Raw genomic sequence first — 14838 nt, forward strand, 5'->3', positions numbered from 1 at the left:
AATTTAATTTTTTTTTTAAATCACTGTATAGTATCATCAAAAAATATTTTTATTTTATTATTAAAGCAAAATATTAAATGTATATATTAAATAAACCAAATATATTTTCTAAAAACTTAGATTGAAATGTAAAAAATTGGAATTAGAAAAATTTATTAAATTTAAATAATAATTTAAATTACATATAAACAAAAGTATTAATAACTTTTATCTAAATATTATTATATATTATTTATATAATTTATATAATTAAATTTATGTAAACTAAAGGATTATTACTACAAAAAGAAAAACATTTACTTACTTTTTAAAATTAAACAATTTTTATATATAAAGTTTATTTTTACATCAATATTATCAAAAAGTTTTATGTAAATATATTATCTTATAAAAATGGATACCAAATCTTAAATACTAATAATGCATGTCAGGCAATTTATTTTACACTAATATCAATACTTATTATGTATTGATTATAATATAAATAAAATGTGATGCACAACCTTGAATACATAAATATTGCATGAGCCAATAAAAGAATACCTTACATTTTAAATTAGATACTATCCAATATTCTACAATACATAAAATATTGCAAATTAATTAAAAATTATGCAGGATTTGGTGGCAAGCCCATTGACCAAGAATCTAATAACTTCTTATCATGAGGACCAGCACCTAAACTAAGCATAAGACCAGAAAGATCTCCATTATGACCACGTCCTCGCATGGCATGAACTACTTTGGCAATACTACAATTAAAATGAAAAATTTTTAATTTAAAAAATCAATTATTCAATATTAATATAAAATATACATGTAATTATACTTTGCCCATTCTTCTTGTAATGCAGCAAAATGTGCTTTCAGGGCAGAATTTCCAAGTTTCTCATTTTCAAGTGATTTTTCAATTTTTGTTAATAATGTTGGTAACTTTAATGGTAATGTACCTGCCCATCTGACGATATGTGAATTTGAATTTTCAACTTTATGTTCATCAGCAACAATATCTAATCTACATACATTTACACAAGGTAAAGGCACAGCTACTGATGTATCAACACCTAGAATAAAATTATTTATAAAACATTTGATATAATACCTATAATTTAGTATTTTTCTAAGCATATATAAGTACCAATAAAGTTACACTTATTAGGATCCATATATTCTGTTGCATGAGTTTTGACTCTTCTACATGCACGTGGAATAAGAGAACTAAGACCATATAAAGATTCCAATCTTTGAATATTCGGACCTCTTACTAAAATTTGAACACCTGTTAAACTAGAATATAAAAGTTGCCTAAATTGATCTTTTCCTAATACAGCTCTTAAATCTTTAAGTATTAATGTAGTGGGTTTTCCTAAGACTTCTGAAAATTCAAGTGTTGTTTCTGATTCATTTGAGTTTAAAGTTAAATTTATAGGTAATTTAGCATTTACTAAAGTAAATCCATCTTCAGTTTCTAGAAAATAAGAAATACAATTTCATATAAAATATGCACATTTATTTTTTCTTATAAATATATTATTTTATACTAACCAATCTGATGTTCCAAGTTATAATTCAATTCATCATCTAATAAGTTCATAGGAAAAATTTCTATGAAATGTCTTGCTCCTGCACTAAGAATCCATACCAACCACATGTGAATTCTAATTTGATTTTAATTTATTAGTATCCTTTTAAGTATTACACATTTATATATATAAAAAAAACTATAAAACAAACCTATAACCATAAAACAAACCTTATAAAAACATGTTTCTCATTGGTTATATCACTAAAAGTTCTAGGCTGTTTGTTGGAATTATTATATGATCCTGATCCATTATTAGTTGATAAACGAACAATTCTTTGTGGGCATTTTGCTTCTTCTGCATTATACTTTTTTTCAGCAAAATCTTGTAATTCCCGAATTACTTCCTTTAAATTATCAACTAAAAAGGGCCACATATTTAATAGAAACTGTTTATCTCTCATAAAAACAATAAAACTGCACCATTTACGAAAACCTCTTGCCTAAAAATAAATAAAAAGAGAAACAAAATTTCTTAACAATAATGAAATTTTTTTGATTTCCTTTCTATTGATTTAAAATTGTAATTAATGATATGATTTGAATAATTTATTGTAATAGCTACCAAACATGCTTTTTCGTTGCATAATTCACCTGGGCATCTTTTAATGTAAATGTATGACTTAAAACATGCCCCCTATATTCATCTCCAAAGTAGCAAACACCTTCTTTACCCGGATGTACTTCACAACTTAAGCTCCTTAAATAATTAAAATAAAAACATAATTTTTTAATTTGTACACAATTAAATTTTATCTGTATTTATATTAATAAAAGAATATAATAAAAAATTATTTTATTATTTTATTATTATTTTAAAATTATTTTATTTATTTTACAATTACTATACCTAAAGCATGCATGCTTTAGCAAACACCAAATATCTTGAGTTAACGATTGTTGAGCAGAAAGAAATGATGTTCTAGTTTCATGTTCATTACTTAAATATTTCACATTTCCAATACTTTGACATCCTTCACATTCATATTGTCCATCTTGCATAATATTTTGATTTCGTTTTAATATTTCTTTCGGTCCATAAAATTTTAATTTTTCTGTATTTTGATTGTCATAATTACGATAGGTTTGAGTAGTAAATATCACTTTAGGTCCGTGTGATTCACAAAAAATACATAAAGCAATCACAGCATTCATTGTTAATATTATTTTTTCTTATATGTATATTACAAATTTACTGCTCATATATTTTCATATTTTTATTATTATTATCATTTTATAAACGCATATATTTCATATTTATAGGTACGTATGTATATATAAATAATGTAATATTTTCATAAAATTTAAATAAAATATTTAAATATTATACATATCTAATATTTAAAAAGTAGAAATTATAATTTTAAACCTAACCTCTATTCGTATAATATCAGCTATAAAATTTTTATAATATAAAAATATCAATATGTTATTTATTAATTTTTAGCTCACGTTTTAAAAATGAAGTAATTAATTTTTTTTAGCTTTTTCACGTGATAAGACAAAAATGAAGAGAAGCCAGGAACACGTGACATTATGATAGTCTCTTATACATATCTAAACAGACATTTCATTCGTTTATACAAAGAATATTCACGCATACATTTATAGATTTCGTATATGCAAATAAAAACAAAAATATATTTATATAATGTAATAAATTGCTTTTTGTGTAAGAATGTAACATATAATACCATTTAATATCAATTATTTTTTTTTAATTTATTAATTCATTTAACATTAACATAATTAATAGCAAAAACAATACATATAAAAAAATATACTTATTATATATTTTATATTATATATTATAACATAGATTATAATGAATAAGATATATAATATAAATTATTTTGTATTATTATAAATTAATTTTAATTTAGTACCTTCATATGCAGCTCTCATCCATATTCCTATTGCATGTGCTTGAGGATATTTAAATTCCTAAAATTTAAATAATTTTTGTTTTCTTCTACTATTAAATTTTAATTATAATATATATTTTTTAATTATAATATATATCATAACTAAAACTTAATAATAGAGGAAAATATATATATATATATATATATCACTAAATTTATAAAACAATATAATATTTCATTCTTATTTACATGAAAAGAATGTGTATGTAAAACATTTGTATTAAAATTTTCTGCAGCTTTTACAGCTACTCCAAATGCATCAAGAGGATCCATATTTTTACTTAATGCATTTTCTAAGTCTATTTGTATTGTTATTAAAATAGTTAATAGAATATCATTATTTATGGAAGATATTTTAATTTGTTCCAGTGCTTTATTTGCAATAGTTAATACATGTAACCACATGTCTACTGTTATTTCTTTGCTATTTTGATATTTTGAAAAAGCCTAAAAAATGTTATATATTTGAAATGTTAACTAATAATATAATAAATTATATCTTACTTTAGCAACATTGTAAAAAAAGTAAGAATATAATCCTCCTTGTAAACCACCAACTGTTCTTTGAATAATATGACTAATTTGTGTAAATATTACATATAAATTTGTTCCTGATATTTTATTTTTCTGTAAAATATATTATTTAAGATTTTATATATATGTATATTTCATTTTTTAATTATTTTTTTATATATTTAGTCTTACAACCTGAATATCATTTTGTATAGCTTTAGCTCCACGTGCAAGACTTGTACCATAATCTCCATATTCTTTATCCATTTTATTTAATTGTTCTGTACATACTATTATTGCTTCACATGCCATTGAAATAATTGATAAAAATGCTTGACCAGTTTCATAATTCATTATTGGTCCTTGTAAATTTAAATCATACCAATTGATATTCTGTTTTAAAATTTGATTTATTTATTATATTTATCATAATTTCAAAATTAAGATTATAATAAATTACCTTATTGTATTTTTCTGATGTAATTATTTTTTTCTTATTCTAAAAATCAATTTTAATATTAAGTTATAAAATATAATGTAAGTTAATTTCTTTTTATATTATATTACCTCCTCAATTTTTATTACTTCTGTAATTAATACTTTTGGCCAAGCAGATATAGGTGTTGGAAAATCTAAATATTTAATTAAATCTGTAGTAAGTGAGAGATTTAACAAACAGATATGAAAACCATTATAATTTGAATATGTTGTAAATTCTTTCACATATATTCTTTTTATTTTTAATTTATTTATTTCTATTTGTTGCAAAAATTCTAAGATAAATATATTTCCTTGTATTTGACTACAACCTAAGAAATTTAAAAACATTTAAAAATGTAATCAGTTTTAATATAAATGAAAAGATATTTAATTTTATAATGATACCAAAGTTACTTATTAGAATTGCAATTTCATGACCAGTACAAAATGTTTTGGTTTTATATATACTTTTCTTAGTACAATCCTGTAATGTTTTATTTAATATATTTATTAGTGGTTTAAGTATTTGTTTAACTATATTTGAAAGTATATTCAATTTATATTCTTCATGAATTATATTTTGAAAATGCATTTCTGTAAAATATAATTTTTTTATATATTATGTATATATTAAATAATTTAATTTTTTTAAATTTTGTAACCTGCTTTCAAACATAGAATTTCTCCATTGTTTGCAACAGAATTGCAAAGAGAATAAATTTCATCTATATTTTTTCCTTCTTCCGACATAGCTCCAGCTATTTTATATATAAAAAGTATAGGCAAAATATCATTTTCTTTAATAGTATTATTGACAAAATGTGATATATTATTATTTACTATTATTAGTTTAATAATATATCCTTTAACTTCTGCATGTAATTTAGCTAAGGTAAAATTTATAGAATATTCAACATCATTTTGAATAATTAATAATATACCTATATATAAATATTTTAATTAATTATTATTATTATAAAATTATTATTATAAAATTATTATAAAATATTTTATTAATATATACTTTGTAAATATTAGTATGAAATAAAATTATATTCATATTATATTTTATTACCTGAAGGATGATTAGATTCAATTTCTGCAATAACTCTCAATATGTTATTAATTGAAGGTCCAGAAAAAGTATTGCCTAAAATTGCAGCTGTTAACATTCCAGGACCTACAAATCTTGGATATAATAATTCATTTTCAGCTCTACCACCAGATATTAATTTGACCTATTATTATGCTCTGTTGTATTATTCTATATTTAAAATATTTTCATTTTATTCTAACAAATTACTTACCTTCCCAATCATATTTACATAATCTTTACGTAAAATTGCATTACAATCTTCTAATACAATTAAATCATTATGTATCTTTGCTATTCCCATAAGACTTTTATTAATTATTGTATCAAAATAATCATAATCTTGGTCTTTTAATTCACACATTTTTATGTACAAAAATATATAAATAGTTTAAATCTAAATAAGTATTAACAATTATAATAAAAATATAATTTGTATTTTTAATATTTATTCTAATTATTTTATATATATTTATTAATTAAAGAATTAAAGAATTAAATTAAATAGATAACCTATTAACTTATCTATTTTGAGACAAATATAATTTAAATTATGTCTTAAAAAATATTTTATTTTTTTAAATTTTTTATTCAAAATAAAATTATTTACTATTATTATTTTAATAAAAAAAATCAATTTACTTAATCTTTATAAATTTAAATAGACACATAAGCAAAAACTTGCACAGTCAATATATATTATCTGCTTTATGTTTTATTTAGTGAAATTTATTTAAGTAGTAATAAAATAAATCATAATCAATATAAAGATGCATTTATTTATAATTACTTAATTCAGCCATAAATGGCTAAATATTGCACTACATATTTTGACTACTTTTGCAAACTCTACTTTTTTGAAATATCAAAGTTTCATATTAAATTTATTAAAGTTTACCAAAGTTTAATTAAAGTTAAACCAGAAAAATGAAATAAAACTTAGATATGAAATCTTAAAAAGCAAAGCTTGCAAATACATTATATTTTTACTATTACTGACAAACTTTATCTTGTCTTATAATCATGTAATAATCTTAAATGTTATCAGTCTACAAAGTTATACTAAAATTTGCTTAAAAGTATTTAGATACAGTTATCATAACAATATCAGCAATGTATTCATGCATTCACACAAACGATGCATGTAATATTTACATCATTCTATGATTAAAAATTCATTATTTTCACACTGCATTCATACTACGCAGGAAGTTTTATGTATACTTAACCTATTTGATATATATTTATGAGTTGTATACCTTTACCTGCATTATTTTAAAAACCTACAAAAGAAAATAGCAATCATATTTTGTATCACATTATTTTTATCATTTAATTTAAATTTGAATTATACTTTATATTTAAATGAAATTTCTGTACACTTTTACATTGATTAAAATTTTAAAAAAATCTTATAAACATGAAATAACAACAAAGAATTATATAATTTTTATATTACATATTTAAGAAATTTATTGATAATTATTCATATTGAATTCATGCAAATTATTAAAAATGTGAATATTAAAAAAAATATTCAAAAAAATTTATATATTCATGTACATAAAATTTCTAATATATAAATTTAATTTTAAAAAGCTTTATGTTTGTGTGTTTCTAATATATAAATTTAATTTTAAAAAGTTGTATGATTGTGTACATATATAATAAAAAGTTACAATTTTACAAAAACAATATACATGTATACAATTCATTATAACAAATACAATATGTATGAATTATATAACAATTCAAATTCACTAATTGTGATATCCAACAAATTAGGTTTGTTTCTAATCCTCAGATTTAATTCTACACAATTATTCACTGGTTCTTAGATTACTTTTAAAACACAAAACAGGCTAATGTTTAGCACTGTTTATCATTCTGTACTACTTTGAGATATATCTTCAACTTATAAATTTCTCCTTTTTTCAAAGTGATTTTGTGATATTATTAAATAATCGTTTACCCCACCATGATTCCAAATCAAATGGTTTAAAATCTAAAACATAATTGTTATAGGCTATCTTGATCATATAATTTTTCTTAAACAAAAACAAATGTTTATTCGTTTAAATATTAAATTACCTTGAAGAGTATCATTTGGTTCACCATCGTTGTAATATACTATAGTGTTAGGACCTGAAATTGATAAAATATTTTTATTCAATTATATATATATAAATATTTAATGCTTAAAAAAATAAATAATAATTGAACATTTATATAATTTATTTTAATTAAATATAAAAAACTTACTGGAAGGTTCTGAACAATCTGAACCATCAGAAGATTCACTTCTTTGTCGTGTATTGACTTGATTCCATGCTGATAAATAAAAATTATAATTATATTATTAATATAATATTAATATTATATATTATGCAATAAATATTTATTTCTTTTATATGAATATTTTTCTTATACATATATTTTTTTATATATTATGAAATTAAAATTTATATTTTATGAATAAATATAAATCTTTTCAACCTACATTCATAAACAAATTTAATAAGTTCTTCATGTTGAGGAGTGATAACTTCTTGCATTTGATGTCTCTGTGAACTGAATTTAGATTTCCCATTCATGTGAAAGACTGGTTTTGGCACATGGCTATGAAATAAATATTAATATATGTTATAACAAATATATGTTAATATAACATATATAATGTTAACATAAAAAAATATTCTGTAGTTAGAATATTTTCAAAGCATAATAGTTATATAGAATATTTTATTTTTGAATCATTGGAAATATAACATAAAAATTACACGTGCTTATTTTGAATTTAGAATTATGAATTGCGTAATGCCGAAATACTGGAGTTACAAAAGAAAAGAAAAGAAAAATAGCAAGCTTAAGATGTATTAAAGTATTACCGGGTGATCTCATGATCATCATCAGGATCTGCTTTCCTTGTTAAATCACGTAAAGTTTCCAACCTTTCAAGATTTTGACTAATTCCTAAAGAATTATAATAATTTAACGAAATTAACATTATGAATGTTTATAAATAAAATTAAATATTTTTCAAGTACCTCTTCGTGTCTTAGCGACTATCTTGCTAGGTCCTTTTGATACAGTGTACATGTTTCTTATGAGAGAAATACAATAATAACTTCGAACTATATTTGCGATAATAGATCATCCGAGATTAATCTTAAAATCTTAGTTTAGAATTAAGTAAATTACTATATAACTCTAACTAGAACTGATTAGACCAACCGCACAGATTGAAATGATCAGCGTGAAATACACGATGAATAAACCACGTGATCTCACTTGTGCTATTGCATTAATATGTATATATAAGTAATATTTATGGATGTATATGAACATATACTAATTTAATAGCCCAAATCAATTCGATTTTTAATTTAAATTTTTAATTCGAAGATTTTCCATTGTGAATGATAAAAAATAATTTATACATATTACAGATATTCATAAAGAAAAATTAATTATTTTTAATATTAATATTATTTTATTATAAAACAGTTCATTTGATTTGATTATATAATTATATTTAATAAGAAGATAAATTTATTTGAAAAATAGAAATCTAAATATCAAAGATAAGATTTTTTCATTTATCTTTCTATTATATTTAATAATTTACATACAAATATCGAAATAATTTAAAATATTAAAATATTATCAATAAAAATATTATACTAAAATTTATGTAAAATATAATATAGATTAAATAATAACATAAATAAATTTTACATTAATCTTCGAATTCTTATATTATAATTTCATGTTTTATATATATTCATTCCTAATTTCAAGGATTGGAATTTTTTGATATAATTATCCATATGTTAGAATATTAGAAAAGTTTATTATAAAATGAAAAAATCATATATAATTTTAAACAATTATTATAATTTTCTAGCATAAAGAAATTATTGAAAATATAAAATTAATTTTCCTACAATATCCAATAATCATAATAATTGCATAAAATATAAGAAAATTTCTTATGATTATAAAAATTATATAGAAATTGATTACAGTTGATTAAGATTATTAAATACAATTTATATAAATAAACAAATTTAATTGTTAATTTCAAATATCTACTTGAGATATTTTTAAATATTTTATCTATTCTAGAATAAAAGTATTAATATATTTAGTGCTGTGTTGCACTATTTGTCAAAAGTAATCTATTTTTAATAAAAATATTTTACTATTTGATATTAAAGTAAAATATTCATTGGTAGAAGGATGCAATACATAATAATTTTATAAAATTAAACATTTAAATATATTTTTATAATGGTTTATCACATTTTTAAAATTATTATAAAGAACTTTAATTCTTAAGCTTCTCATAAAGCTTAATAAATTTGCTTTTTTTAAAATAAAGCTATAATTTACAAATCATAAATCACAAACATAAAATATACATAATGTTCCTTATTACCAATGATATATTTCTATAATATTATAATTTTAGAATATATTAATTATCTGTAATATCAGTACATAATTATAATATAATAATAATGCTATTAATAAATTTCTATTATTCTAAGATATAATACTTATAAAAATCAAAATTACTACTAATAATGAATATATCATGAATACATATTTATACAGAATATTAATTAAAATTAAGATATAAATTTAAAAATATTTCCATCTATAGCTTAATAAAGTCAATTACATAATGAAATATTCATTTCTTTTCATTCACATTTAAATTTTTTTAAATTTGCAAATTTGAAAAATGCAACTGCAAAAATTAATAATTCTTATATAGTTCCAAGGCATGAAATCACACATTGTATTATATATTAATATTATATTATTAATAATATAATAATATTAATATTATTTTGCTTACAATGTGCTTTTTATATACAAATAATATAAGATATAATTCCTACTTCTGTATTATGTAATATTTACGCGCAACGATTATTTTAAAATAAATTATTCATTGTTATTAAATTTTTACAACTTAATAAAATGCTAATTTATGATCATTTAGTATCAATTATATTCTTAAGTACAAAGAAGCGCAAAGCATTTTATTTTTCTTTATTTTTCTTTATATAGTATTTTTTTTTTTTTTTTTAATTTATTTTATCAATGTTCCTAATATTAGAATCATTATTAGAAGCATTGATTTATTAAAATGTATATTTGATGATCAAAACAGAACAAATTTAACTTCCATCTGTTTTCTAGAATGTAAATATGAAAATTATATTTAAAGAGCAAATAAAGATTTATCTTGATCCTTATTAATTTGGCGTTGAATGTTAGAGTTTTCAGAATTAGTAGTACTTCCAGTATTAGTAGTAGTTGCAGATAATGTTGGTAAAGCTTCAGCTGCAGCTGCTCGTTCTGCTAAGAAACGCTCAAACTCGGACGATGTTAAGGATTCTTGATCACCATGTGCTCCTGGCTGAACAGAAAGAATAAAAGTTTTTTCAATATTTATTAAATATAATTTAACATTTTAACAATTTATTAAAATAAACACATTGGAGAAAATAATATTCATTATTATATTACTTTTAAATTAATTTTTATTAATAACTCACCGTATGATCTAACCAGGCTGCCATCTCATTAAATTCAGATTCCCGGTTCATCTGAATGTTAAAAAAAATAAAAAAATAAAAATAAACATATCAAATAAAATAAAAAATATATGTAAATATATGCATAATATAGGCAAAAATAAAGCAAAAGGAAACATAAGAAAAAATTAATTTACTTCATGCTATAGAAAGCAATCAATAAAAGCAGTGACTAATTAAATCTACTAAATAAATAAGAATATGTTTCAATATTACAAATTTAATAAATATTATATTCTTTTTTTCTCTTACCTTTATCAGGATAATTTTAATTTCATAGTACAAATTCATAACTAAATTATATATATTATACAAAGATATAATTTTTGCATGATAATGTATAATTAAATTTTTGATAAATTAAATATTTATAATAATCTTATTTTTTTAGTACTTATATTGATTAAATGCTTAGCAATTATTAGTATAATTACGCACAGAAGTAGCAGTAGTAGAAGCAACTGTAGAAGCAGTCTGCTGGGAATACTTAGGATTATTGCGATTGAGAATCGCTGTATTGAGACTTCCTCCGCTCACCTGCTCCAAATTATCCTCATATTTGCTACCACTATAATAAAAATAAATAAAAATTTAATAAAATAATTGTATATATATATATATAATATATAATATATAATATATAATTATTTAAAAAATTAAAATTAATTTAATATTAATTTAATATTAAAAACCTGTTCTTTATAGTTTCATAAGATGTATTTCGTGATTGTGCAAACATATCAAATTCATCATTATCACCTTCTTTTTTCTCTTTTCTGTCTATTCTACTTTTCTCAATATTATCAGATATACCTGTAATTTAATATAATTAAATTAAAGAATTGCAAATGTTGTTTATGTATTAAAATATAATATCTATTCTTTATATTTAGGTCATTAATTACCTATTTCTGTCATTTTTTTTTCCAAAGCATCAGTTTCATCAGATAAGTCAATAAGAGAATCAGCTTCTTGTTTATTAATTGATAAAGCAGAATCTATATTGTGTGAATGACCAATTGTTTGTGCCAAAATAGTACTTGCTGCAACAGCCTTGTTTTTTGTATAACGTGAATAACGCAAAAATAAATTATTTAATTCATCATTTATACGTAATAATTCTGCTGTCATTTCATCATGAGCCAACTTTCCAATTAAATCAACAACTCGTTCTTGCATTGCTTTGCATGTAGAATGAAGTTCCTATAAATAGTAAAATTATATATATATATATATATATTTATTTATTATCATTTAATATCTTTAATTACAATAAAAAGATTTTCTTCAATATTATATATAAAATATTATATATCATATATAAAACATTATTAAAAAAAAAAAATAATAGTTATAACAAATATTTACTGTTAGATATTTGCTATATTATTCATATGAAATAAAATTATATTCATACAGATAAAAGTTCAAGATCTGCAGGATCAGGTTGTTGACTATTATTCTGATCTGAGCTTGTAAAATATGCCAGCATTTCTGATAAAACCCGCATATTTCCTTGTACAACATCAAGTTCACTTTGTAATTTAGCCATTTGTTGTTCATTCAACATAGTTAATTGTCCAGAAGATTGATTCTGAGATTGTTGCATTTGTGGTGTTATAGAAGTTGTTGATTGTTGTTCAACTGTAGGTATATTCATGACATTTTGTTCTAATTCAGGTACACTCTGTAATTGTATTAATAATTATGTAATTATTTTGATAATTATCATTTAAAATAAAAAAAATCTTACTCGTTCTGGAGTGATAATAGGTGCCATGGCATCTAAATCTGTCATTGGAAATTGTATGCCTTTTACTTTTAACTCTTGATATACTTGAACAACTCCTTGAGTATGTGGTTGATGGCGGAATGTATCTGCCCATGTTTGAATTAGACTTAAAACTTTTTCTTGCACTGCCGTTGGCGGTTCATTTTTTGGTCCAATTAACTTAACCAATTCTTGTACAAATTCTCGTGAACAAGCAAGAGCATGAAAACGTTTTCCACAATTTTTTACACATGTTTCCAATACCTAATTCATTAAAATATATAAATTTTATATATTTTTATATTTGATAGGAATAGACAAGTTTTAAAAATTGATTAATTTAATAATTTAAATTATAATTAAAATCAATCTTAAATAATAACAAAAATATCTTATTATTTTATAAAATTAATTATAGAAATTAATTTTTTAATTAATTTTAAAAAATTAAAATAAAAATAAATATATTATTACTTATATAAAATATATATATTAAATATATTATTTAATATATATATTATTATATATATTAATATATTATTTATTATTATTTAATTATATGTAATAATTTTATTATATTATGTTATATATATTGTGCATATATTGTCTAAAATAAATATATTATATAAATATTATTAAAAATATATACTAACAGTAAGAGTATACATGACTATAGTGTAATTTTTTCCAGCAGCCTGATTAAGTCTGCGTTTAATTGCTTTAATTGCATCTCTTGGCCCATCTTCTGTTTCATTTATAATATCACATATTTCCATATTAAGTGTCCAATTTTCGCTTGGTAAAGTACCATCTGTAGCTTGTTCTAGAATATAGAATTAAAAATATCACTTTATTTTTTTACAGGTTTTCTTTAATAAAAAAATATTAAATATTAATATTATAAATTATGATTCATGACACAAATCTGAAGACATATATATACATAGAAAAAAAAAATCTATAGATATTCAAGTATTAATTAATATTGACATACAAGCAGATATTCATATAAAAAAAATTCACTAATTAATTATTACTATATTATTAAATTAATTGATATAATATATTTTGTAAAGATAAATAAGAAACTTACCTATTTTCTGTCCTACTGGTGTCGAAAATGGATTGACATTTACTCCAAAAAATGACATTATTACACGATATATGAAATTGATTTTATATTCAATTATATTAATTTGATTCACTTGTGCATATGTAAGGCACGTAACAAATTTTGACAGGAACAATATTTAATAATAAATTAAAAACTTTTTATACTGAGAACGTCAGTATCATATGACCCATGCAATGATAAAGACAGACGTCAAATATAAAATGACATGAAATTTTAACCAATCAGGTACAACACTTTGAGAATACCATTTTGATTGGATCTAACATTTAAATTAAATTCATTTTACTTCACAAACAAATAAAAAAAATTTTAATATAAAATTTATTAATAATATAGATTTGAAATAAAATTAAATATTTATATATGCTATATAATGAAAATGAAAGAATTTTCGAAATTTTAGTCATTTAAATTTGTTTAAATTTTTTTTAAATTTTTATAATTAAATAATTTAATAGAAAGAAATAAATTGCATTATATATAAATTTTTATTAAATTTCTTGTTCGTATGATAAAAAATATAATTTAATTTAATAATTATCAATAATAATTAGCTTTGAAATTTGATCATAGAATATATAATTTCTAGATTCTTTTCATTTTGGATCAATATTTAAATGTATATAATTATATAAGTAAATGTAGAGAGTGCTAAAAAAACAAAAATTTATGAAAAATAATTTGTTATTCATAAATATATACATAATTTTTATTCGGATTTCAGATT

The 14838-nt window shown here is 20.5% G+C and overlaps 3 protein-coding genes across 5 annotated transcripts; all 3 read right to left on the minus strand.

Moving 5' to 3' along the window:
* Window positions 1-312: 312 nt before the first annotated feature.
* On the minus strand, window positions 313-6038 carry LOC122716571 (probable dihydroxyacetone kinase). Its single transcript, XM_043939782.1, has 17 exons — window positions 5808-6038; window positions 5576-5738; window positions 5163-5441; window positions 4906-5094; window positions 4588-4829; window positions 4481-4519; window positions 4216-4413; window positions 4012-4134; window positions 3697-3954; window positions 3469-3526; window positions 2433-2577; window positions 2177-2282; window positions 1754-2025; window positions 1546-1658; window positions 1139-1468; window positions 830-1064; window positions 313-752 (listed from the first exon to the last, which is right to left on the minus strand). Exons 1-17 carry the CDS (start codon window positions 5955-5957, stop codon window positions 611-613), a joined length of 3042 nt encoding a protein of 1013 aa, XP_043795717.1. The 5' UTR covers window positions 5958-6038; the 3' UTR covers window positions 313-610.
* Window positions 6039-7222: 1184 nt separating this feature from the next.
* LOC122716642 (MAPK regulated corepressor interacting protein 2) lies at window positions 7223-8848 on the minus strand. 2 transcript variants are annotated; one of them, XM_043939919.1, is made up of 6 exons: window positions 8641-8848; window positions 8482-8566; window positions 8094-8212; window positions 7856-7924; window positions 7685-7738; window positions 7223-7598 (listed from the first exon to the last, which is right to left on the minus strand). In XM_043939919.1, exons 1-6 carry the CDS (start codon window positions 8690-8692, stop codon window positions 7528-7530), a joined length of 450 nt encoding a protein of 149 aa, XP_043795854.1. In that variant the 5' UTR covers window positions 8693-8848; the 3' UTR covers window positions 7223-7527. The 2 variants fall into 2 exon arrangements, with proteins under 2 accessions (XP_043795854.1, XP_043795853.1); XM_043939918.1 differs by having other exon boundaries at window positions 7223-7619.
* A 1691-nt stretch (window positions 8849-10539) lies between these two features.
* Window positions 10540-14272, minus strand: LOC122716596 (TOM1-like protein 2). Of its 2 annotated transcripts, none has more exons than XM_043939845.1 (9): window positions 14070-14272; window positions 13630-13799; window positions 12959-13240; window positions 12623-12892; window positions 12111-12408; window positions 11898-12018; window positions 11743-11773; window positions 11167-11217; window positions 10540-11027 (listed from the first exon to the last, which is right to left on the minus strand). In XM_043939845.1, the coding sequence occupies exons 1-9, from the start codon at window positions 14125-14127 to the stop codon at window positions 10830-10832; spliced, it is 1479 nt and encodes a 492-aa protein (XP_043795780.1). In that variant the 5' UTR covers window positions 14128-14272; the 3' UTR covers window positions 10540-10829. The 2 variants fall into 2 exon arrangements, with proteins under 2 accessions (XP_043795780.1, XP_043795779.1); XM_043939844.1 differs by having other exon boundaries at window positions 10543-11027; window positions 11644-11773.
* Between the last annotated feature and the right edge of the window lie 566 nt (window positions 14273-14838).

Source organism: Apis laboriosa, unplaced genomic scaffold (assembly GCF_014066325.1).
Source record: "Apis laboriosa isolate Shangri-la unplaced genomic scaffold, ASM1406632v1 scaffold47_cov149, whole genome shotgun sequence".
Lineage (NCBI taxonomy): Eukaryota > Metazoa > Arthropoda > Insecta > Hymenoptera > Apidae > Apis > Apis laboriosa.